The 24,419-nt window shown below is 44.7% G+C and overlaps 1 protein-coding gene across 4 annotated transcripts in view; it reads left to right on the top strand.

Annotated features, from left to right (window-relative positions):
* The first annotated feature begins 5,492 nt into the window (after positions 1 to 5,492).
* The window catches only part of CEP192 (centrosomal protein 192), a 121,790-nt gene continuing 102,863 nt past the window's right edge, over positions 5,493 to 24,419 (top strand). For 3 of the 4 annotated variants that reach the window (XM_066579514.1, XM_066579512.1, XM_066579515.1), the window contains exons 1-11: positions 5,493 to 5,590; positions 9,807 to 9,979; positions 12,122 to 12,250; positions 14,570 to 14,676; positions 15,612 to 15,658; positions 15,749 to 15,890; positions 16,959 to 17,089; positions 17,847 to 17,918; positions 18,940 to 19,089; positions 20,946 to 21,105; positions 23,600 to 23,745. In XM_066579514.1, coding sequence (XP_066435611.1) covers positions 9,816 to 9,979; positions 12,122 to 12,250; positions 14,570 to 14,676; positions 15,612 to 15,658; positions 15,749 to 15,890; positions 16,959 to 17,089; positions 17,847 to 17,918; positions 18,940 to 19,089; positions 20,946 to 21,105; positions 23,600 to 23,745 — 1,248 coding nt within the window. In that variant the 5' untranslated portion in view covers positions 5,493 to 5,590; positions 9,807 to 9,815. The remainder of the gene's footprint in view (positions 5,591 to 9,806; positions 9,980 to 12,121; positions 12,251 to 14,569; positions 14,677 to 15,611; positions 15,659 to 15,748; positions 15,891 to 16,958; positions 17,090 to 17,846; positions 17,919 to 18,939; positions 19,090 to 20,945; positions 21,106 to 23,599; positions 23,746 to 24,419) is intronic. The other variant, XM_066579513.1, reaches the window with a different exon arrangement.

Raw genomic sequence — 24,419 nt, 5'->3', positions numbered from 1 at the left:
TCCACCGAGACCGGATCCACTAACATCAGGGTGTAAGTACAGAATCACCTACAATGTGCTTATTGTATAAAAACACCATATATTACACTACATTATAGATATTTATAACTGTAATACATATATAATCTGTTCAACAGAGAGCAAGATGAGGACACGGATGTAGGTGATCAACCCTCCGGACCTGTTGCTGCCTTCATAGATGAATCTGACCTAATCAGTGTGTAAGTATAGAATAATTTACAATGGGCTTATTGTATGAGGGCTTTTTTACACACAATGATTATTGCTCAAAATTTGTTCAAAAGGCCAAAATGAGCGAAAATCGCTACATGTGAAAGCAAAACTTTCGCTCATTTGTCTTTAGTGGTTATTTAAGCTGACTTTTAGGTCAGCCTAAATGACCTTGTTAGCACTCGCTGGCTTTTCCTGCCGTGTGAAAGCTTCCCATAGGAAGCACTGAGCGAGAAGCAAACAAGAAGCCCGCGAGCAGCCGGCAAGTCTTTTAGTGTGAAAGCACTGCATGAGCGCTAGCGACCTTAGTGGTGACGTCAGCACTCATGCAGTCGCTTTACTGACTGTCGGTCCATGTTAAATATGCTTTAGACACCACATAATACACTACCTTAGAGATGGGTAATTGATGATTGATAAGTGTCTGTAATAGGATGGTGAAGGATACGGAGCGGATAAACATGGAGGAGAATGAGGAATTGGAGGGTGAGGATGAGGAGGATGAGGCAGGATCCATAAGGAGATGGATCTCATTGTAAGTCCCAATAACAGTGACTGTTACGCCAATATTTGGGCTCATCCTCCTAGACATCCTCCACACTCCCTCATCAGAAAATCACACTTCAGAGACAAGGGGCGGACATGATGGGGACATAATATAGAATACACCATCATACAATCATTATAACACATGACATCAGTAGTTCATGGTCCGTCATTGACGCCACCAAATATAATGGCTTAGTTTTGTTTTTGGACGTTTGGTTTTTCATCATGAATATTTTTCTCCAACAGCAAAAAACTTGGAAAATGGAATGCAAGATTCATTCATTCATTCATTTATTATGTCTTAAGGCTCTTTTAAACACGATTTTCTCTCAAAAATCGCTGAAAGACGTCTTTTGAGCGATAATCGTTGTGTCTAACTGTACTGACACCGTGCAGTTTTCGATAAGCCGTCGCTGATCTTTCAGTATGCTGAAAGATCAGCGATCAGTTATTAGGAGTTCACAGCGGGATACAGCTGATACTATTGTTTCAGCTGTATCCAGCTCCCTGAACACAGGCGGGGTATGAGGAACAGAGTGGTCCAGCTGTGTTCTTCATCCCCCGCTTGGAGCGCTCGGCTGTATAACATTGGTTTATTGTATTACCTGGAGTTAAAGCCTTATATATTTCCCCACTTGTCTGACCCTGAACTTCCGGCTTCTGCCCCCATTAGACCCCTCCCACAACCCTCCATCCTCCAGTATTAAAGCTGACTCCCCAGTGACTACTGTTTTCACAAGATACGTCTTGTCTTATGAAAGTCTCACACTTGTTTTTTCCTTTATTTAGAGCCTTTAGACAACTTTATTCCTGCTACCTTTGCAAGACATCAGATGACAACGGCTGAAACATCCTGCCTCCCCCAACCCCACTCTCCTCCTGCACCCCACCCATATAACCCTCTCTCCTCTCCCACCCTATAAATCTTTCCCTTCCCCAATCATCATAACCCTCTCCCTAATCCCCTCCACTCTCTCTCCTTTCTGTCACCTCCATAATCCTCTCCCTACCCCCCTTTCATCAGAAAATCATATTTGAGAGATAAGGAGGGGACGTGGCAGAGACAGAGCATTGAACAGATGTTAATCCTTTCATTGCAGTGCATGGCTCCACTGCCCAATCTTCCTCCTGTCTTCTACTCCCATAACCCTCTACCCAATAAAAACATTAAAAAATGGATAGACTTGTACTGGACTCTTGCAGCATGAGTGCACAAGGAAGGAGTGAATCAGACCCTTGGTCAGGGCTGGCTCAAGGTTTACATGGGCCTTTAGGCAACAAAGTCTCAGTGGGCCACCTTAGTAATTCATAGACCCCACTCACCTCCATCACCATCCCACCGCATCCCCCATCCTCTGCCATGCCTTTTTTTTGTCAAGATCGTGTGGAATACCACAGGCTGCATCATGAAATCTTTGTACCCTGTGTGACAGAGAAGATACCAAGGAGCGGAACAAGAAGTGCTTGTAGTTCTGCTGGCATAGTCAACTATATCTCTGTCTTTAAGACGTGGCTATAATTTATTTAAAAGAATAAGGGCCCATTTACACTGAATGATGTTTTCTCAAAAATAGGTTAAACGACAGTTTGAGTGACAGTTTTGAGCGATCATCCTTGCATAACTCTTAAGTAGCTAATTAGCTACTTGAAGAGTTAAATGCAGGTGGAGCTGGACACCACAGATAGCTCCAAGAACAGTAGCTGCTTTGTACATGCAAATAGCTGCTTTGTTCTTAGAGCTGTCAGCTGGTATCCTGCTGAGAAGTCCCAGAGGGATACTAGCTGAAAGAATGCTATCAGCGCCGCCCACTGAGAAAATGAGCATGCAGCGCTGATAACAGACACTGGTGATTTTTTGCTTGCTAAAAATCAACGATGAACGAATCATGCACGAAAAAATGCACAATGGCAGCGCGTTTAGACATAACGACTATTGCTCAAAAGATGGCTTTTGAGCGAATTTTGAGCAATAATCGTTGTGTCTAAATGGGCCTTAATGAGAGGACCAAGCCCACCCTTGAGTGGGCCCCCCAAGGTCAGTTGGTCCCAGCACCTGCCCCTGAGTTGGACCACATTTGTCCGTGACCTCTTCAGGCTTCTCTTACGATCACCTGCTTCCTCTTTTCCCTTTAAAGGGGTTCTGACATGAAAAAAAAAAAATTGTACTCACCTTGCCTGGCCTGGCCCGATCGCCAGGCATGTCCCCTCCAGCCGGCATCTTCTTCTGTGCCTTTAAAGCAGAGCAGGAGCGGTCAAAAAGACCGCTTCCTGCTCTGGTCCGTCCGTCAGGCACTTCCGAGGTCAACGGACGGACCGCACAGTGCTTGCTGTGGGCGGCCCGTCCGTCCTGCTGAACTCCGGAGTGCTGAGCATGCGCAGTGGAGACGCGGCCCGTCCTGACTCCTGTCAGAGGGCACCTCTCCACTGCGCATGCGCGCGATCCCGGAGCGGCGCGGCTGCTGGAGGAAGAAGACTGCCTGCCGGGAGGCATACTAGCACTTTCTGCTTAGGTTAAGCAGCGCTGCTGATTAGAGCCACCTGATTGGCTCTTCGGCACCACGTGACTGCACAGCGTGCACCAATCAGGTGGCTCTAGTCAGGCTGCTTAACCTAAGCAGAAAGTGCTAATATGCTGCTGGGAGATGACCCCCCCCATTAGGGTCCATTAGGCACACCAGGGAACAATGGCTGCTAAAGCATAAAAACATTATTCATGTCAGAACCCCTTTAAGTTTGAAAACTTTTGTTTCTTGCATTAAGTTTGATCTTGTCATAATTTCTTTTTGTGTTTCTCAATCAGATGACCACAGATCTGGAGCGCATTAACCCCTTAGGGTGCATTCAGACGACCGTATATAGGCCAGGTATTCACGCCGGCCGATATACGGCGTCTCTCTCTGCAGGGGGAGGAGGCTGGAAGAGCCGGGAGCAGTGCTCTGAGCTCCTGCCCCCTCTCTGCCACTTCTCCACCCCCTCTCTGCCCCTCTGCACTATTTGCAATGAGAGGAGGCGGGCTGGGCGCCGGGCTAAGTTCTGTGAATTAGCTCCGCCCCCATCCTGCCTCTCTTCATTTAAAATAGTGCAGAGGGGGTGGAGAGGAGGCAGAGAGGGGGCGGGAGCTCAGTGCACTGCTCCCGGCTTTTCCAGCCTCCTCCCCCTGCAGAGAGAGACGACGTATATCGGCTGGGCGTGAAAACCAAGCCGATATACGGTCATCTGAATGCACCCTTAATGACGCGGCCCCTTTTTCTTTTTCCATTTTCGTTTTTCCTCCCGACTTCAAAAAAATCGTAACTCCTTTATTTATCCATCGACGTTGCTGTATAAGGGCTTGTTTTTTCCGGGACGAGTTGTATTTTTAAATGGTGCCATTTAGTGTAACATATAATGTACTGAAAAAATTTTAAAAAATTGGAAGTGGAGTAAAATGAAAAAAAAAACGACATTCCACCATCTTTCATTGCGTCTTGTTTCTACGGCGCACAAACAGCAACAAAAACGACATGATAACTTTATTCTATGGGTCAGTGCGAGTACAACGATACCAATTTGTATAGTTGTTTTTTTTAACTGTATTCCTCTTTTCTTTTTTTCAAAGACATTTAATTTTTTTCAATTATTTTCTGCCGCCATCTTCTGCGTGCAATAACGTAGTTGAGCGAAAGCTCGTTTTTTGCGGGATGTCCTGTAGTTTACGTTAGTCTCAATTTGGAATGCATGCGACTTTTTGATCGCTTTTTATTGCGTTTTTTCTGGGAGACAGGGTAACTGAAAAAGTGCATTTCTGGCGTTCTTTATTTTTTCTTTCGGACGACGTTCACCGTGTGGGGTAAATAATGCACTACTTTGATAGATTGGACTTTAACGGACGTGGCGATACCAAATATGTATTTTTATTTTATGATTTAGATTTTTTTAAGTAGGAGGGTGATTTAAACTTTTATAACAATTAATAATACTTTATTGATCTTATTTTTACTTTTCTGTTAGGCTTCCCTGGGGGGCTACAATATGCGATGCTTTGATCGCTCCTGCAGTATGACGTAATGTAAATGACGTAGATCGCTACGTTTTTATACCATTGGATAATGGCGATCATGTGACCGGGGACCACTCACCTCCTCATTGCAGGGGTGTTGCAGTTACTCCTCAGTGAGGAGGATGGGGGTCTCAACAGTAAGACCTCCCTCCCCCCCCTCACACACACAGCTCAACAAGTTATCCCCTATCCTAACTTGTAATCTTGGTACCACCCCTTTGAGTCCTGGGGCAGCATGAGCCCTGCTGGAAGCTTCCACATAAGAGCTGCAGACCATTTGTGTATTGTATCCCCCCAAAAAGTTCTCTCTTACTTCACGGCTCACAATAGCTCATGTAACAGCTGGAAGCACACGCCACAGTATGGCACCGCCCTCTGGAGGTTGCATCTCATGGCTACCAATGAAGTAGAAACGGATCCGAGTTTTTGTATGCGCATGCTCCTCTGTAACCACACCCCTTCTGGCCGCAGGCCCACCTACGCTCCTCCCTCCTCACAGGTCTCATAGCTGTCCGCAGACTCCGCCCCCTGCTGCTGAGTGCCTGCTGCAGGCTCCGCCCCCTGTTGCTGAGTGCCTGCTGCAGGCTCCGCCCCCTGTTGCTGAGTGCCTGCTGAGTGACGCGCGAAGCAATTTTCGTACAGTTGGAGCCGCCTCCTCCTCATAGCCCCGCCCCCCACAGCTGAGCGGACAGAGCTGTGCTCGCTCTCCCGCGCTCGGGAAAGTAACCCGTTTCCGGTGCGGTGTCCCGGGGAGCCGGCGCCGCTGGCCAGGTACGTATGACCGGGCTGAAGGGGTCCAGAGCGCGGCGGGAGCGTGCTGATAACTTTCTGTAGTCCGGAGCCTGGATGTGGGGGAGTGTCCGTACGTAACGGGCAGGACTGTGCGCGCCGCTCGTCCCCGACAAGTCACGCAGGTCTCTGTGTACTGGGGGAAGTTATTTATGTGCGCACTGCACAGCCGGGTACCGTACCAGTGTCACGTGAGCCCGCAGGGTACAAGCTGTCCGCACCCCGGCTATACCACCCCGCAGCCTCACGTGACTGCAGACCCCCAACACACTGTGGCTGTAGGGGGCGCTGTGTGTCCTGTCACACGTGATTAGAGAAGTCCCACAAGTTTTGTCTCTAGTTCCTGGCCCATAAACAGTTGTCTATATGTGCGGTTTTGGATTTGCGCTGGGGATTCTGCCTGAGGCTGCTCTCGCACCTGAATGTGACGCGGCGCCACAATTTCAAACGCGGCGCTTTGCCGTGATTTAACTCTTGGGTTCAGCAGCAGCTCCCTGCGGCCCACAGCGTGTTTTACTGCACCTCGCCCTTGTGATGGGTGAAGAGGTGCGCTAAACACACACTGCAGACAGTGCTCCAAAATCGTGGCGCTGGATTGTACGCGTGTCTGTAAGGCCCTATAGATGTCAGAAGCACCATATTGCGATTAACACGGCGTTCAGTACAGCGGATCCCGGAGCGCCGATTTAGTGCTGACGTTGTAAAAGTTTTAGCTTGTAACCTGAACAACTTCTACAAAACCGCAGACGGCGCTACTTCACGGGCGGAGTGGAAACCGTGGTGAATGATACCTGCGTTGAGGCGGCTCGGTGTTTCTGCCTCTCGGCTCCATTTTTGGAGGCGAGAAACTGGAAAAAAAGTTTAATCTGTGTTCTGACGGAAGCGAACACGAGCCTTTTTTACGTTTGCTTTCTGCTTTTTTTGAAACTCCATTGAAATCAATGAGGAAATAAAATGGAACACAGAGACAGAAATCCTGCGTGGGGCCGTCCGGGAGGTCTGCAGCCCGGAGCGCGGATATAAACACATTTGTATCACTAATCCCCGTAACCCGCAGCTGAAATACAATGATGGACCCTGGAGGAAAGCCTCCTGCTCTCGGGCGGCCTGGCATGACTGTCGCCGTACAGACGCACTGCGGTCGGAGCACATGCTTCCTGGAGGGGTGATGGTGACAGCTGCTCCCAGGACAGTAACCCAGTGTGTGCTGCTCCCACTCCATCTGCCACCGCCGGGACCCCCTGCTGTAGCCCCGGCCCAGTGTCCTGCCAGATACATCATCTGTTACTAAAATGTTGGTGTAACCAGTTAATTGATTTTTTTTTGTTACTCAGAATTTTTTTTTTTTTTTTTTTTTAATAAGCCATCACATTTTAAAATTACTAATTGCTAAAGCACTTACATATTTTTGGTGCCCATAGGGGTCTTCGGATGTCCTCTGCTTACACCGCAGTACTCGCACGGCTGGCTCATGTGTGCGGCCTCAGTCTGTAGTGGGGCCGGGTCTGACTGCGTCCTCAGTACACTGATGGTAATTCTGGGCTGGGTTTAACTCTAAGTAACACTTTTCCTGGGACAACCCCTCTAGTTGAATGTCCCCGTCCCTTCTCCTTACAGTGCAGTGGTATTACAGGTGACTTGTGCAGGTACTGGCAGGGGCGAGAGAACCCGACCCATGGAGATCAGCTGGTTACCAGGCTGTATTAACCCCCCTAAGGCCAGATTTGAATAGCAGAATCCACAATAGTCACCCATGCGGCTGATCCGCTGTACTCCGCGCACATTAGAATAATAGAGCATTTACATATCCGCTTAGCTGAGACAATAGCAATTTCCCTCACGCGGAAATAGAATCGCAGCATGTTCTATTTTTGTGCGGACTCTGCAGCCTGTCCACAATTGACATTGCACAAAGGCCGAGGATGCCGGCGCTAGTTGAAATACAAATCTTTAAAAAAAAAAATCTCTACTGCAAATGACCGCGGTCATCCACAGTAAAGAAACAGGCACGCAGCCGCGGTCAGAGCCCAATTCCACTGCGGTCTCCAGCATGCGCAATCCAACCTCTCCGTGTGTGCTTGGCCTAAGACTACCTACACACAGGGGAGCGAGATACAGGGCTGAGAAACTCGTCCCAACCTTGCGCTCACCAATGTGCGACTTCACAGCGATGCAAGGCATTTTTCGGGCAAAAACGCCTTCCATGACTTGTGTGAAGTAACGATCCTCCGGTGATCTGCTGCAGGATGTGCCATGTGTTTTACTGCCCCATTGAAAACATTGGGCGATGCATTCTGTGGAAAGATAGGACCTGCAGCGATGTGTATGACTCCGTTCTAGAGATTGGGGTGTAGGCTTCTCTGCCGTGGGAAACCAAAATATGGTCTGTTCACACGTAGTCAAAATAATGCAGACTTTCCACGGAAAACTCTACAGTACTTTCGCATCCAAACCGGTCAAAATCCACACAGTTGGAAGTGGCATCACCTGACGGGCAGCGCTGCACTCACTAGAGGCTGCCAGGTGCACGGAGAAGGAAGCGCTGAAAGCACCAAGACTTCGGAGGTGGTGGGGTGTAAGAAGTAAAATCGGCACTGTAGTTGGGTACTACAAGCACCAAAGGCAGAATTTCCTTTTGCCAGCTTTCATAAATCTGGTGTTCTCCATGCAGCAGATCAATTAAAGGGGTTTTCCAGGCCGCTCCACAATGCACAGGGATGATAGCGGAAGCCGCTGCTCCTCACCCTGTGTAGTGGTTAGCGCTCGGAATTGCAGGTCTCGTTGAAATCAATTGGAGCTTCACCTGAAATGCCAAGCGCTGGCCACTACACAGGGTTGGAGCAGTGGCTGCCACTATGATCCCGGTACTGACAGCGGATGCTGCCTAAAAAACCTCGTTAAGGAAATGCAAGAGGTCTTTGCCAAAAAATACTGAAGTACAAAACCAGCTGCTAAATGTGTTCACAGCATGGTTCAGAAATGGCGCCAAACCAGGCCTGTCACAGACATTAGGAAACAAAGCCCTTCTTCAGTCTGGACGTCTGAAGTCATCCATGACCTTTAGCAGCAGATTGCATATAGTCCTCAAAAATGAACTCTGAGACTGTGCCGGCCAGCAGATGTACCGTGAACGATGTGATTGCGGGTGCTGCCATTGGAACCATACCGAATAATGTGCAAATACTGAGAGGGCTCATCAAAGCGAAGTGCGTAAATCGCTGGACGTGGCGTTGGGCTATGATCGCTAGAGGACTTCTAAAACCATTGCAGGAATCTGACGGACAAAATGTGGTTCCGTTTATCAGGTCCCAGAATACGAGGCACAGGTCTAATGAAAATCCCCACCTGACTCATGAAACGGCGTTACGCTAACAGAAAATTGGCGTTCTGTGCACAGTGTCAGGAACACAAAAATAGGCGTAATTTTCTTCGAATCAACCGTGAATACCGTGGTTTATCTGGACAGGTTTGAACAGTTTTACAACCATATAACACCAGAGGAAAGAATGTGCTGCTGCTTCTGACAAGATGGGGCAACATGCTCCCGCACTCGTGACTCACTGGCACAGCTCCATGAACTACTTACGGAAGAGTGAACGGTGAGCAAGGGGTTATGGCCACCACATTCCTCAGACTGGCCCACTTTAGATTTTTTTTTTCTTCTGGGAAAATTTGAGGCAGAAAGTGTAGGCCAATAATCCGCATACCCCGGATGAACTCGAGGGATTCGCTCAAAGCCATCTTTTGAGCGATAACCGTTGCATTTAAATGCACGGACATTGTGCAGTGTTCGTGCCCTATTCGTTCGCTTTTCTAGAATTGAGCGATGAACTCTTATCAGCGGTGCAGGCTGTTATCATAGTCGGCAGCACTGATAAGATTCTTTCAGCTCGTGTCCTACTTGAAGTTCACAGCGGGACGCGAGCTTATGCAAAACAGCTGTATTGTTCGCCTAGAGACAGCGGCGGTGTCCCGCTCCGCCTGCATAGCTCTTTAGTAGCTAATTAGCTACTATAGACTATGTAAAGATGATCGCTCAAAACTGTCACTCAAACTGTCGTGTGAGCGATCTGTCAGTGTAAATGGGGTCTTAGTCTGATTATTGCCGCAGTGTTGATATGTTGTTAGCAGCAGCTGATTGAATGTACATTCTAGATTACACTATTCACCTGCTAATGTAATCTGTTTCTTTATCTAGTGGAGAACGATGACTGAACCTTACAAGAAAATAGAAGATGAAACTTTTCCAAGCTTCCTAGCAGATTCAATTAGTAATCTCAGTGAAGCTCTTGAAACCTGCACCTTCTCTTCCAGTCTGGGCTTACCTGTTGCTGCATCCACCGTGGCTAAAGCTCGTGCTGCCTTTGACCAGTAAGAGCTGTATTTGTTTTCACACTGAGGGTTATTGGGAATTTGTTCTAACTTTCTTGTAAATTTTATATCTTATGAGAAATGTAAGGATGAATAATGTTGTTTCTTGATGACTATAATTTCCAAAAGCCGTAATTGGGGGACAAGGATGGGGGTGGAGAATAGTCCAGGTCAGCTCACTATCTGCTGGTGTCCTGCCGGCGTAGGGGGTGTTTATGGATCAGAACTGAGAATGGCTCTGGCCGGACAGCCATATGCAGCTTCCCCAGCAAAAGCAGCTGCTTACAGTGGGATTGAGAATCCTAAGAGTACATGCCCAGGGGCGTCCAATGCGCTGAACACTCCACATTGACGTGTAATATTCTTGTCCAAAAATAGGATTTGCTGGCATTTTTACTCATATTCGTCTGAGTAAAAAGAAGCCCATGTGCAATACATACACCCGTTCAAATGAATGGGTGCTACTCCCATCTGAATTAAGGACGGGGGAAAAAAGGCTGAGTGCGTGTACCCTAATGTTGACTGTTGAACCATTTAACTCTTAGGCCTCCTGCACGCGGGCGGGTCGGACCTCGAATGCGGAATTCCCGCAGCGGAGTTCAACCCGGTGCCCAGCCAGTGACCCCTGCGTGGCCGCCTGCGCATGAGTGGGGCAGACCCCGCATGCAGGATTCCCGCAGCAAAGTTCAACCCGGTGCCAGATCTGCTTAACTGTCCGGCGTCTTCTCCTGTGCTGCCAATGTGCCGGGCGGCACATGCGCAGTGCAGGGGGTGCTGCGCCGTCGCCATGGTGATAATGCGGCCTCCCTTGCTGCAAATGGGCCGGCACGTTTGCAGTTGAATGGACGCCGACGCCATAGCGATGCTGCGGCTTCTGCGGCCATTCGGCAATAATAATTGTGGAATGGCCGCGGCACGGACTGCTTCCTCTGACTTCAATGGAAGTCGGCCATGCATAGCCCACAGCAAATCGCAGCATACAACGATTTCTTTCCTGCTAGCGGAAAATCGCACTCTATTTCCCCTCGTGGGCAGGAAACCATGTTTTTCCATAGCATGCTGTGAGCTGGATTTGCTGCAGAATCCCGCTCCAGATTTTGCAATGGAAATCCACCCGTGTGCAGGAGGCCAGTTTTTTTTAAATTTTGTTTTAATCCCAACTTTCTTGATTTATAAACTTTTTTTTTTTTTTTTTTTTTTTTTTTTAGTTTATATATTTTTTTCTGCTGGCATAGCCATATAAGCTATTGCGTTTTGTCCATTTCATACCCAACACACAGCTCTGTGATGTACATGTATGTCACAGAGGATGAATGGGTTAAGGTTACTCAGAACAAACTGTGATTAAAGCAATGGGCAAAATGTGGTGTTGTCGTACACGCACCTCCTCCAGTGTGAATGCCATATCTTATTCATACTTGGAGCTTTGGCTCGTGTCCCTAAAGGGGTTGTCCAAGCTGTAAGATCTAAGTACAACCCTTTTAGAATGCAGTAACACAAGAAATAGTCGTATACCCACCTGTCCATGCTATTGGGGCCCCCGATCTGGTCTGTGTATGGGATGTCATCAGAGCCCAGTAACCGATTGGAAGGTCTCCAAATTGTAAATAAAGTCAAAGATGAATATTAGCCTGAACATCTTGTGAAACCTGATAACTATATCCACACGGGCGAGTTTCACCCTTGAGTTCCGTCTGATAGCGATATGGATGGAACGCGAACGTGTTAATAACACATTGTTTTCAATGTGTTCACGTGAACTATTTTTGTTTCTCTCTCCCGCAAATTGAAAAATCGTTGCATGTTCTATTTTTGGGCGATAATTGCCCATTATTTGCAATAGGGCTTTCTATGAAACAAAAATGCATTGCACTCGCATGTGATGTGATTTGCATGTGAGTGCAATTCGTTTTTTGTTTTGTTTTTTTTTAACATTTGTGATCTTAAGTGTGTGGCCAAAAAAAAAAGTATTAAGCAGTAAAGGAGTCTTGTTCACATCCAGAATCACAATTTTACAAGTGTCATCAGTTTGAGTTTCTGGGGCCGATACCAGGCTCACCTGTGTCCATACACCCTGGCTTACAATTATGCTTCACAAATGTAACTCGTTAAATTGCCTTTGTGCCTTTTTTTTGTTTAAAGCTCTTTGGATGTTCAAGCTTCATATTTGGAGAATGAAAAGTTGCTGATGCCAACAAGCTGTACTTCTAGCTTAAGTCACTTTGGAGGAGAAGGAACAGAGAAGTTTGCGCTTAGCTTTAAGGACGATTTGTAAGTCAAAACGGTTTATAACATTCAAATCTAATTAAAATATCAGAACTTCTACTTTGCCAGCAAAAAATTAATTGTGGAATGCAGTACCATCCACTTTTCTTTAGGGTGGATTCAGACGCACGTATATCGGCTGGGTTTTCACGCCTAGCCAATATACGGCGTCTCTCTCTGTGGGGGGGGGGGGGTGGAAGAGCCGGGAGCAGTGCTCTGAGCTCCCGCCCGCTTCCTGCCTCCTCTCCGTCCCTATGCACTATTTGCAATGAGAGGAGGTGGAATGGGGGCGGGGCTAGGTTTCGGGAATTAGCCCCGTCCCTGCCCCGCCTCTCCTCATTGAAAATAGTACAGGGGGGTGGAGAGGAGGCAGAGAGGGGGCGGGAGCTCAGAGCACTGCTCCTGTCTCTTCCAGGCTCCCCCCCTGCAGAGAGAGACGCCGTATATCGGCTGGGTGTGAAAACCCAGCCTATATATGTTCATCTGAATCCACCCTTAAGCCAAGGTTGCATTTCTATTGAACATTAACCCCTTAACGCTACAGGGCGTACGTTTATGTCCTGGTGGTTTTATGTTTGCGTGGAGGTGGATTGGGGATAGATCCTGCTACTTACAATGCGGGTGCCGACAGTTTCTGAAAGCCAACACCTGCCCACAATAGCTCTGATCTGCAGCACTGCTGATCAGAGCTGTTGTAACTGTCAGCATTTAAAGGGTCATTTAAATGTTTTACTCGATATTCGGGGGTGCTGAACAGCCCCCACGATGAGATCAGAGGATGAGGATCTGCTGCCATGGCAGATTGAATATCAAGCAATGCCTGTGGCGTGGCTTGATAGATTGCTTGTCAGATTGCAGTATAATGTAATACTATAGTGTTGCATCATACTGCAGGAGCGATCAAGCAATCGCAAGTTCTTCTCCGCTATGGGGACTTTAAAATAAAAACATGTAAAAAAAGTTATTAAAAAAAAAAAAAAAGTTTTGTTAATTCTGAACAAAAAAAAGTTAAAAAAAACCATTTTGTCATATTTTATAATATAAAAAAAGAAAAATGGTATCTCTGCATCTATAAAAGCCTGATCGATCAAAGTAATGTATTATTTACCCCACACAGTGAATGTTGTCAGAAAAACCACCAGAATTGTGTTTTTTTTTTTTTATCAACCAGTCTCGAAGGATAAGAATGTAACGAAAATCTATCAAAAAGTCGTATGTACTCCAAAATGGTATCAATAAAAACTACAGGACGTCCCCCCCAAAAATGAGTGCTTGCACAACTATGTCAACTGAATGTTCTTTTCTTACAATACCCAAGTCTTGTTTAGTGTCTCTAAGGCTGGATTCAGACGAACATATATCAGCTGGGTTTTCACGCCCAGCCGATATGTCGTCTCTCTCTGCAGGGGGGGGGGGGCTGGAGAGCCGGGAGCAGTGCACTGAGCTCCCGCCCCCTCTCTGCCTCCTCTCTGCTCCTCTGTACTACTTGGAATGAGAGGAGGCGGAACGGGGGCGGGGCTAAGTTCCAAGAATTAGCTCCGCACCGTCCCGCCTCTCCTCATTGAAAATAGTGCAGGCGGGTGGAGAGGAGGCAGAGAGGGGGTGGGAGCTCAGAGCACTGCTCCCGGCTCTTCCAGCCTCCTCTCCCTGCCGAGAGAGACGACGTATATCGGCTGGACGTGAAAACCTAGCCGATATACGTTCGTCTGAATCCAGCCTAATACTAAGGCTTAGTTGCAGCTTTTCACTTCTCCTGAAAATAAATGGACTTTCTTTTTCTTCATGCCATTAGCGTACGCCTCTAGATGTTGTCAGTGGTAATATACAGTTCAGGAATAAATGAGTCTGGGAGTAATGTTGCTCCCTGTGGAGAGCACCACAAGAGTGTAGGGAGTTTTAGATGGACCATGCAATGGTCCTTGTGGAAAAAGCTATGCAAATGGGTGATGGAGTAATCCTCCACAGTGCCACCTATTGGAATGGTACCTACCTTCTGAGTCAATAGAACGGTACTTTACACAGAAAAGCTTTTCCAGTGCTTTTAATTTTGGGGGAATAAAAAGTAGCGACTGAATCAAACTTGTCCGGACAGACTGTGGGTTTTTCTTTAAGAACCTTGGTCTCACAATCATTATATATTTGAGATGTTGGTTGAATTTTCATGGAATCTTGATCCCCTTCCCCTGTGCTAGGATCTGTTCCTAGACTGGGAAATGTTTACTAAATCCTGTATGAATGAGGCTCCTAGTCTTCATACTCTTGTTAATGTTTTTAGCATATTATAAAATGTATCTTTCTTTTTCCTTCTTTTCTTTATTTTGATAGAGACTTGAATTCGTTCATTGAGCCCCACAATGTTAAAGGTCAGGTACAGAAAGTTGAATTGCCAGAAATGAAATTGCAGAAGGAGCCAACTTGGACTCAAAGAAATGGTATCTAAAAGTGTGTGTGTGTGTGTGTGTGTGTGTGTGTGTAGAATTGCTGACAGGTGATGTTCGTTAATAATCTTGACTGTTTTGTGAAAATGGCATGTGTCAGGAATAATATTAGGTGACAACTCAATAGTTCTTGCAGTTGAAATGTTGGAGCTTGGTAAAATGGAGAGACAGACAGATGCCAAGTTGTGATTAGATTATGGGGTCAGAGCATCTCTAAAACGGCAGTTCTTGTAGGTCCAGGAGTGTCGCTGTGCTACAGCAGCTTTTCTTCCTTTTCATTCTCGGGGATGATGGGGTTCCCAGAAGTCAGAGAATTGCTAATCCAGAAGTAATGGCTTATCTAAATAATATGCCATCACTTTAGCAGGTTGGGTAAACGCCACAACGTGGAATCTGTTATCTGGCTTATGCTGCTGACAGACAGGCTGATTTCTTAGGTCTGTTACTTGTGGGCTAAGATTTGAACTTTTTGGCAATTTACATGTTCACCCTACACCATGCGGCCCATGGCTAACATGAGCCCATCTGCCATCGTTGGCAGGTTACTTACTATTACCATGCATAGGAAAAAAATGGTCAGTAACTGCAAGGGGAGCACAGCTAATAAATAAATGGGACTCTTAAGCTGCAAGATGAACATGTAGGTTCTCAAAAACTGCATAGCATTAGCCCATAAGATAAACTGCTGAAATCCCTACTTTATGCTTCCCTCATGGCACGGCCATGCTCCGATAGCTGTAAGTTGCTGCTTGCCGTCTGCGAGATACACGTGTGGCACACTGCAAGTGTGCAGTGAATATTATATGGATATATTTTTCTTTCTTCTGAAATTTGCAGCAGAATAAACTAAATGCTGGTGACCGTATTCTGTAATCACTCTAAAATATGCTTAATAGATTTTTTTTTTAACTTCTGCTTTCTTCTCATAGATGTCTTATATGACTTGCAGATGGGTTCACAAAGTGAGAAAGATGGGGTAACTTGTTCTTCTGTATAGTACAATAATTCTTCAATCTTTTATTTTTTCCAAAATAGTGGTAACTAATATTCAGGTTTAATCCACCAGGTTTTCAGCGCTGAAAGCTTATTCAAAGGTATAGTGGGAGAAAGACAAAGTTTACCAGATGTGGAATTAAGTTCATCTACAGCAAGTTTCTTAGAAAATGAAAAATTGGTGTCTATTGCAAGCTTAGATGGCAGCTCCTCAGGTAATTGTGCGCTTGGGTTTTTTTGACAGTCATTGACTTTGTCTTTTTCTATTAATTTCTGTATCGGGTGCATGGTAATCTTGTTATGGGTGTCTTCACATATACATTTTTTTTCCTGCGTTTTTAAAAGTCATGCTTTCTAAGGCCTCATGTCCACGGGGAAAATCAGGCCGGCTGCTGATTCTTCATGCAGAATCCCGCAGCGGGTCCCTCCTTTCCCACGGACATAAGGCCTAAAAAGAAGAATTACTTACCTGTCCGGACGCTGCAGATCTGCCCTCCATCGCAGCCGGATCTTCTTTCTTCAGCCCGGCGGATGTGCTCGGCACGCCAGCAGCTTGTGAGCAGCGGAGAGGTGAGTACTTTTTTTTTTTTTTTTTTAACTTTTTTAACCACTTATTGATCATTTTCTTTTTCTTTTTTTTTTTAATTAAAGGTATTTTTTATTGAACTTTTTCCACCTTTTACATATCTTTATAACATTTTTGTATACAACTGTTCTCCCCCCCCCCCCCCCCCCTCCCCCTGAGGTCTCTCTCTCAACATTTAGTCCTTTGAATGGCAGGTCCCTGCGTATTCACAGTCCTTCATCATGAACAATCGTAACTTATTGATCATTTTCAGGGAAGGGCTTATATTTCAAGCCCTTCCCCGAAAATCATACTGCAGGGTTTGCCAAAAACCACTGCTTTCAATGGGACCGGCAGCAGCGCCGATTCCATTGAAAGCAATGGGATAGCATGCTGCACTTCTGCCACAGCTGTGGCAGAAGTCTGCAGTATTTTCCATATCTTTTCAGTGGGGCTAGCGCTGCTGCCGCTGGCCCCGTTGAAAAGACTGGCGATATCCCAGTCTCATTCCGGTGTCCTTCTTGCACTGCGAGGCGAGTGTTTTCACTTGCTCTCGCATCGCAAGATAGAAAATATCACCAGTGGGTGTCCACCCTTATAGTTTGTCACTTCGTGGCTTTTACAAGCCTGTGGATTTTAGTGAAGAATTTACCGCTGCTTGGTTTTGTCCATTTGATTTATGCATATGATGTAAATTATGACTTCACTTGTTTGACAGATGAACTGGATGATGAAGAATTTTTTGATGACCAGCTGGAGGCCTACTTCAAAAGGCTGCTGCCACCAGGAATGCAACATGGAGCTATTGAGGGACAAGAAATTCAAGATACAAAAAAATCTTCCTATGTGGTAAAGCACTTTTATTTTTGGTTACTATTTTCCCCTCCAAGTATGTGATTTAAGCTGAATAACTTTTTTATAGTGACTGCTGATAGAATTGTGATTTAGAATGTTGTATAATACTTGAGACGTGATTGTATAGCATCTCCTTTTTTCTAAAGTTACGATGTGGTTTGACCATCCAGATGGCAATATTCATGGGGAAATAGATGGCAGGTGTATATTCACTTCGGTTTTGGCAGAATCAATTTTTATTCTTGTTAACTGTATAGCTGCGTATGACCTGAAAGAAGCTCTGTTAGGCTGGTCTCGTACGACCGGATTTGGATGGTGGAATCTACAATAGTCAGCTGCGCGGTTGATCCGTGGTATTCCTCATCCATTAACAAGAATAGAGCGTTGCCACTGGACAAGGAAATGCTTCTTCATTAGCTGATTATGTCTGGAGTGAACATAATGTTTGCTGGCAGTCTGTGTAACTCCCCATGTAAACGGGAAGATGTGCAGCTGACCAGTGATGGCTGTCGGGAGACTAACTTTCATATTAATGATCGTTTGTCCCCAAACTGCAGATCACCTGCAAGTACAGATATTGACAAATTCTGGTTACAATGCTCATTGTCAGTTGGTACATGTAGGCATGGGCAAATGATCTGCCTTTGTAGAAGTATCTTTTAGACTGTTAACTTGTTGGTACTGATGTAAGTTTCTGGCATTATCTGTTTTGAGACATAATTTTGTGTACATTTTCCCTTGCGTTCATCAGGTAAGAAACAGTTTTCCAAGTACTGAAATGAATCCACAACCTGAACATATCAAACTCTTCGAAGACTATGAAGTAATCATGGTTTCAAATTTTTTTTTTCTTTTTACTATTGTGTACCGTTTAAGTGTGCTTAACTTTTCAGATGACTCTCCAGCATAGGCTGCCATGTGTGCATGAGGAATAACACAATTTCTGCCCATTAAGACTTGCATTTTGTATTTTTTTCCCCCTCTGTAGGATGTATATCTGATTTTCTGTTCTCTTAAAATGTGTTTAGTTTCTGCATGCATCTGCTCTCTATTGCTTTCACACGGCAGAGAAAATCGCACAATATTTGTGAATTGTGAGACGCAGAAATCTCACATTAATATGAACCACATTTTTTTGAATGGGCATGAGGGGGAAAAAAATCACAGGGTTTCCCATTGAAAACAGTGGGAAACGCTTGTCTATCCTCCAGCGCGTGAAGTAATGCACGTGGAAATTGCACATTCCCAAATGCGATATCTGGCCAGGTTTCAGGGCCCGATATTGCGCTCAACTATTTGAAATTAGCCTCAGGGTGCTTTCACACAAGCCATAGCTCAGTGGGCTTTCAGCAGCAAATGCACAACTATTTTGTAGTGGCCAAATATGCACCTTAATGTTGCAGATTTGCCATGAATTAACGTAACAATGGTTGAATTCTACTTTCCATGTTAAAATTCATAGCTAACTGACATGCTGCGGACTCCATACAAAATTTGTGTTTTGTAAATCATTTACCATTCGCTTTAACAGCAGATCTTTGAGTATCTGCTTCCTCCCCTCTGCTGTCATGGACTTAAAAGGAGCAGAATAACTCATCACCCCTCCTACACTTCCTCTTCTCAGTGTTGCCTACTCAATTAATAGAGATAACCCCACTACACAGCAGACAGTGGACAGCAAGTTAGGAGGAAGGGAGACCCCTAGTGGCCAGCACTTTTAGAGGGCTTATTCAGTACAAAAACATTCTAAGTAAATAAAGTGAGTTTTACGTTTGTTAGTTATTGTATTGGCTATCATAAGCGTAAGAAGTTTCAAAAGTTGGTGACCATTTTAAACTTTTCAGGGTGACTTCCAGATGCCTCATCTACACTTGGCTACCACAGGAATGGATTCGGCTCCAGCTAGTGATGATGATGTGGAACTTGAACTAAAAAGACCTGCACAACCATACTTGGAAAGGGAACATTTCTTGGGAAACACAGATATGCCTTTGGTATGTTTTTTTAATAGTAGCAATATGTGACTGACTTACAGGTTTTGATATATTTTTGTGATGGAACATAACTTCTGCTGCAGCGGTTTGCCAGTCCTATCCAAAATGTATTCTTTGAAATCTCCTAGTTAAAAAAGACCGCTAATGAATGATGCTGACCTAATATAGACACATAGTAAATGTTAATTAACTATTTTTAGTGTAGCATGACGATATATATTACAACCAGAAAATGTCTAATTTGGAAAAATGCAAATTTTTCTAAATTTTCTTTTTTTCCCTTCTAAATTCTACTTTTTTCCTTTAAAAAAAAAAAAAAAAAAAAAATATATATATATATATTAGACAAACTTTTACAATTTATATAAAGTAAAATGTGTAACAATCTCAGAATAACTTGCATAAGGCTGCTTTCACACAGGCATTTGTAAAAAAAAAAACAAAAAAAAACCTGCTGCGTTTTACAGCTCTGTCGAAGAGCATTTTCAAACGCATTCAGCAACGTTGAATGCACCCCATCATTGCAATGGGTAATGAAGTGCATTAATAATCGCTGAAACCTAGTTAAAATAGACCAGACAACGTTCAAAAATCACATCGTTAGAAATGCCGCGCTCAAAAAGCTCAACTGAAAAGCCCCATTGAAATCAGTGGAGGCCTCTTACTGCGGTTAGCGCCGCACTAAACACTAAAGAGCGGCCTGTGTGAGAGTGGCCTAAGTAATAGCATTCCAAAGTTATTACCAGATAAAGTGAAACATGCCGTTTGAAAAATAGAAAAAGAAGCCAAACATGCATCACCTGATAGTGCAGGGCAGGCCCAATCACCATATCCCCTTCTGGCTCTCTGCATGCTATTGGGGAATGTGGTGATTGAGCCTGCTCTGCAGTATCAGGTGATGCATATTTGGCTGCTTTTTCTGTGAGTTTTGTCTTTGTGCATTTTTTTTTCTCCCAACTCCTGTGATTTCATTTGAAAAATTGGGCTTGGTCACATAGGCCATAAAACGCACAACATACAGTTATGTCATAGGTCTTCACTGGGTTAAAGGGAACCTGCATGATGTCAGACAATCTGTCACTTATACTGATTGGTTCAGCCTTTTCTTAAAAACCTGTATTTGTAAGTGTGCACTGTGAGTAGAGAGGATTCTGATATGGCTAATATTCACTGCTTTCCTCCGCCTCATGCAGCTGATTGATGGGTGTCTCTGAATGGGAATTTTCACGCATTATTCCGCTATTTGGGCCAGATTTAAAAGCAGTGGCCCACCAGTAACCTTTATCACCTATTAACAGGATAGCTGACAAACTTATGATTGCTAGTTGTCGCAGTGGAAAACTTTTCCTCTGTTGCTGCTATCTTGTACGCTGCTGTTTTTCACAGATTTTAATTGGCTACGGCCCAGTTTTATACAGAGTATTTTTGGTGTGGGTTCCACGCTGGTATGCATAGCACTTTGGCATTCAATCGAACACTCTTGGACTCTGCACCATAGCCAATACTTTTTTAAGTCTGTGTTTTATTTTTTACGGTAACATTTAATTCTTGACCTCTTTTCGGCCTTTGGTGGGTTTGCCCCAATGACTGAGGTTAAATGCACATGGGCATTCACAGCAGAACTCCAAGGCTCACCCCTCTGATTTTTGTTGTAGATTGTGTTAGGTCCATGTCAGAAAGATCCGTCATGACTCTGACAAATTGTGTGAACGAGGCCTAATTATTTAGAAAGTATTTTGATCCATAAGAGAAAATGGAGAGTCCCTGAGGGGAAAAATGGTACAGAATTGCAAGATGCAGCTGCTCTTTGTTTTTATAGTTTTCGCATAGCATGTTCTGTGTTTTTCTTTTTTTAGGCGGATGAGCACCGTAGACCATATTTTCATCCTGGCTTGGAAGGAGGCAGCTCTGAGGATGAATCTTCACTAGTAATACAAAGCGTTTGTAAAGATGTGTCTGCTTGTAGACAGTCTGCAGAAGGTAATGGCGTTCGTTCACCTGGAGCATTTCCTATTGGTATGTGTGCATATATTTTCGTCTAGTAACCCTCTATGGATGTGGTAATTATAGTGCCAGTGATGATCAATTTTATATATAATTTTTTCCCCAATCACCGCAACCTCTGAGCCTTTAATTTTAGCCTCAGTATAGCTGACTTGGTATTTCTGTCCATGTTTCAGTGCTGCTCTCTACTTGGGAGATAGAAACCCAGAGCTGGAGTTTAGGGGTAGAGAGCGAAATGGTGTGTAAAAGTAGCCTTTGGGCTCTTTTCCATGTACCGATAATATAGATTCCTACAATCCAGTGAAATCTCAGCAATATCATTCAGTGTAAATGCTTTCAGTAACTGACTGAGGAATGATCATTTGTTTGCTCTTCTTCCGTTGTTTAGTTTCTGCATGCATCTATGAAACGCCTGTTTACTGTGAATGGAGGAGGACGGAAGATCTCCATTCTGCTCCGCCTCTATTCACTAAGTCCTCATCGATCCTATGTATAAACACAGGAGCAAGTATCGTTGGGACGACCGTCATACGCTTCCATGTTTTACGATCGTCCCATGTAAAAGGGTCCCTAGTTTTCATTGACACTATTTTTTACATAAACGGTACTTTTATTCTTATTTTGGGCATTAACAAAAACTCTGTGTGTATATATCTCTTTATATTTCAGTGTGTATGAGAAATGTCAAACCAAGACCCCCTTGTACCAACTTTCCTGTCCTGATCACAAACTGGTACCTTTTATGCACCATAGTACCTGTGTCAAAACTAACTAAGGCAGTGATTTGGCACATAGCAGCGATCAGGGATTGAACTGTTTGGTTCCTGATCACTTGCTGGTCATGATAAACCTAACAGGTTGATAGATGATATTTAGAACACGCAGCACAGGACTTTGGCTACATCGTTTTCTTCTCTAACTATTGTTTTGTGAGCGGAGAGATTTAAGTGTTATGTCTGCCAGCCAGTGGGAGACCACCAGAACACAATTTTGCTCCACCTGATTTTCTGATCTCCTTCCAGTGTGAAATACTTCACTGTCAACACTTTTGTACACAGGGTTTTAGACAGTCAGTAACCTGGTGTTAGCTTTTTCACTCCCTATTGTGTATTCTAGTGTAATATGCTTTTTGCTTAAATGTTGACTAGTCTTTCCAACAACCTGTGCTTATGATAACTGGGGTGAGAACTATCATTAAACTAAAGGCCCATTGAGACACAATGATTACCGCTCAAAAGATGTCTTTTGAGCAATTATCGTTGTGTGCATTACACGGCAAGATGGCTCAAACGTTGAGCGATCACCTTGCGCTCCAAGCGGGGGATGCAGAAGACAGCGGGGGCGCTTGTCTTCTGCATCAAGCTGTTCTCTGCTCAGAGCACCCAGCTGCTGAGCACAATGAGCAAACGAAGTAAAAGACTAGCGGGGCCACTTATCTTCTGCATCCAGCTGTTCCCCACTCGAAGCGCCAGTCTGTTATAAAGCCGAGAGCTCTGAGCGGGGGATGCAGAAGACAAGCGGGGCTGCTTGTCTTTTTGCATCTAGCTGTTCTCTGCTCGGAGCGCCCGGCTGTTATACAGCCGAGCAAGGTATAAAGAACAGTTGGACTGCTCTGTTCGTCAGACCCCGCCTGTGTTCAGGTAGCAGGATACTGCTGAAACAATACAATCAGCTGTATACTACTATGAACTTCTGATAAGGCTGATCGTTGTCTTTCATGACGCTGAAAGACAACAATTAGCAACGGCATAACGAAAACTACGCAATGTCAGTGCAGTTAAATTTTGAGCGATAATCGTTGTCTAAATGGATCTTTACTTTTACATGAGAAAAAATAGTTTTTGTGATGAAAAATCCCCCTGAAGTGCTTGTCCCTAGGGGCATGAGTCATACATACTAATTGAAGTCTAAGAGCAGAATGGAGACAAGAAGAGAGATTCGCACATGCTTTCTGCTTGAGTTAAAAGTAAATTATTTACTGCTGTTCATTCACCTCTCCACTGCTCTGTACTGCGGTATCCTGTCCTACATAATTTCTGCGTTGCAGACAACGGAAAACTCCAACAGCCAGGCTCCTCCCCTTCAGTTTTGAGAAAATTGACAATCTGATATACACCATGCAGAGGGAAAAATGTGAGGAAGTGGACCAATACAGGATACTAGTTATAAAATTGACAAAGTGTTTATTGCTCATGTACACATGGCAGCTCATTCTAAAAAGTTAACTATGTATTAAGTCGTTAGAACATTGGTGGAGTAAGGGCTGGGGAGTTGCTTTTAGCTTCTTGTGTCCTCCTGTCCCTAACTGGCGCTTGGCATCAAACTTCCTCCTGCGATGCTGTCATGGAGGATTAAAAAAATAGTGGTGATGGCGAATTCTATTTTTGTCTTTGAGTTGAGATATATTGTGTACTATGTGTGCTTGCTTGTTGTCATACTAATGTTGTGGAGTACTTGGCTGACAATATCCTGGACTGTCATCAACATTGGTGGTCGATTTTTCTAGGCGTTGAAATTAGAGATGGAAGCAGTGGAATTGTTAATGCGACGAATGGTTCTCGGACGTCAGAAGCTGGGCTTTGTGAATTGTGGAAAAAAGACCTGGTTCCTGGGAATACAGCTGAGGAGGAAAGTATAGCTCTAACAAAGCAGGTAAATAACAGAACTGCATAATCCAGGTATTGTTTACAGTAAAGATAAATGCACTAGTAAAGGGGCGAGAAAAACCGTATAAATGCCTACCTTTAGGTATCCAGTGACAGAAAAGATTTTATTGGAAATGGTGGAACCTCACGTGACACCAAAAAGTGTGTTCTCGATAAGAAAACAATCAATCGTTTAACAGAGATGAGCAAAAAAATATTGTCTGGTCCAATTTTTTTCTTTTGTTTTTTACTTTTTCTGGGGGATTTTTTTTGCGTTAACCCTTTCACTGTCGTGGTGTAAGTTATCACGAGATGAGCAAGCATACTCGCTAAGGCTAACTACTCGAGCGAGTAGTGCCTTATTCGAGTATCTGCCCGCTTGTTTCTAAAGATTCGGCTGCCGGCGCGGGTGACAGGTGAGTTGCGGCGGTGAGCAGGGGGAAGCGGGGGTGGGGTGGGGGAGAGAGATCTCCCCTCCGTTCCTCCCCACTCTTCCCCGCCGGCAGCCGACTCTTTAGAGACGAGCGGGCAGATACTCGACTAAGGCACAACTCGCTCGAATAGCTAGCCTTAGCGAGTATGCTCGCTCATCTCTAGTTATCACTGTAAACCTTTTATCACAGTTGGTTGTTAGACCTAGAACTTGAATCATTAGTTTGGCCCAGAATCTTATTTCATATT

This window comes from Eleutherodactylus coqui, chromosome 9 (genome assembly GCF_035609145.1).
Source record: "Eleutherodactylus coqui strain aEleCoq1 chromosome 9, aEleCoq1.hap1, whole genome shotgun sequence".
Taxonomy (NCBI): Eukaryota; Metazoa; Chordata; class Amphibia; order Anura; family Eleutherodactylidae; genus Eleutherodactylus; species Eleutherodactylus coqui.
Note: the sequence above shows the minus strand (reverse complement) of the source record. Positions and strands in the feature narration are given on the sequence as shown.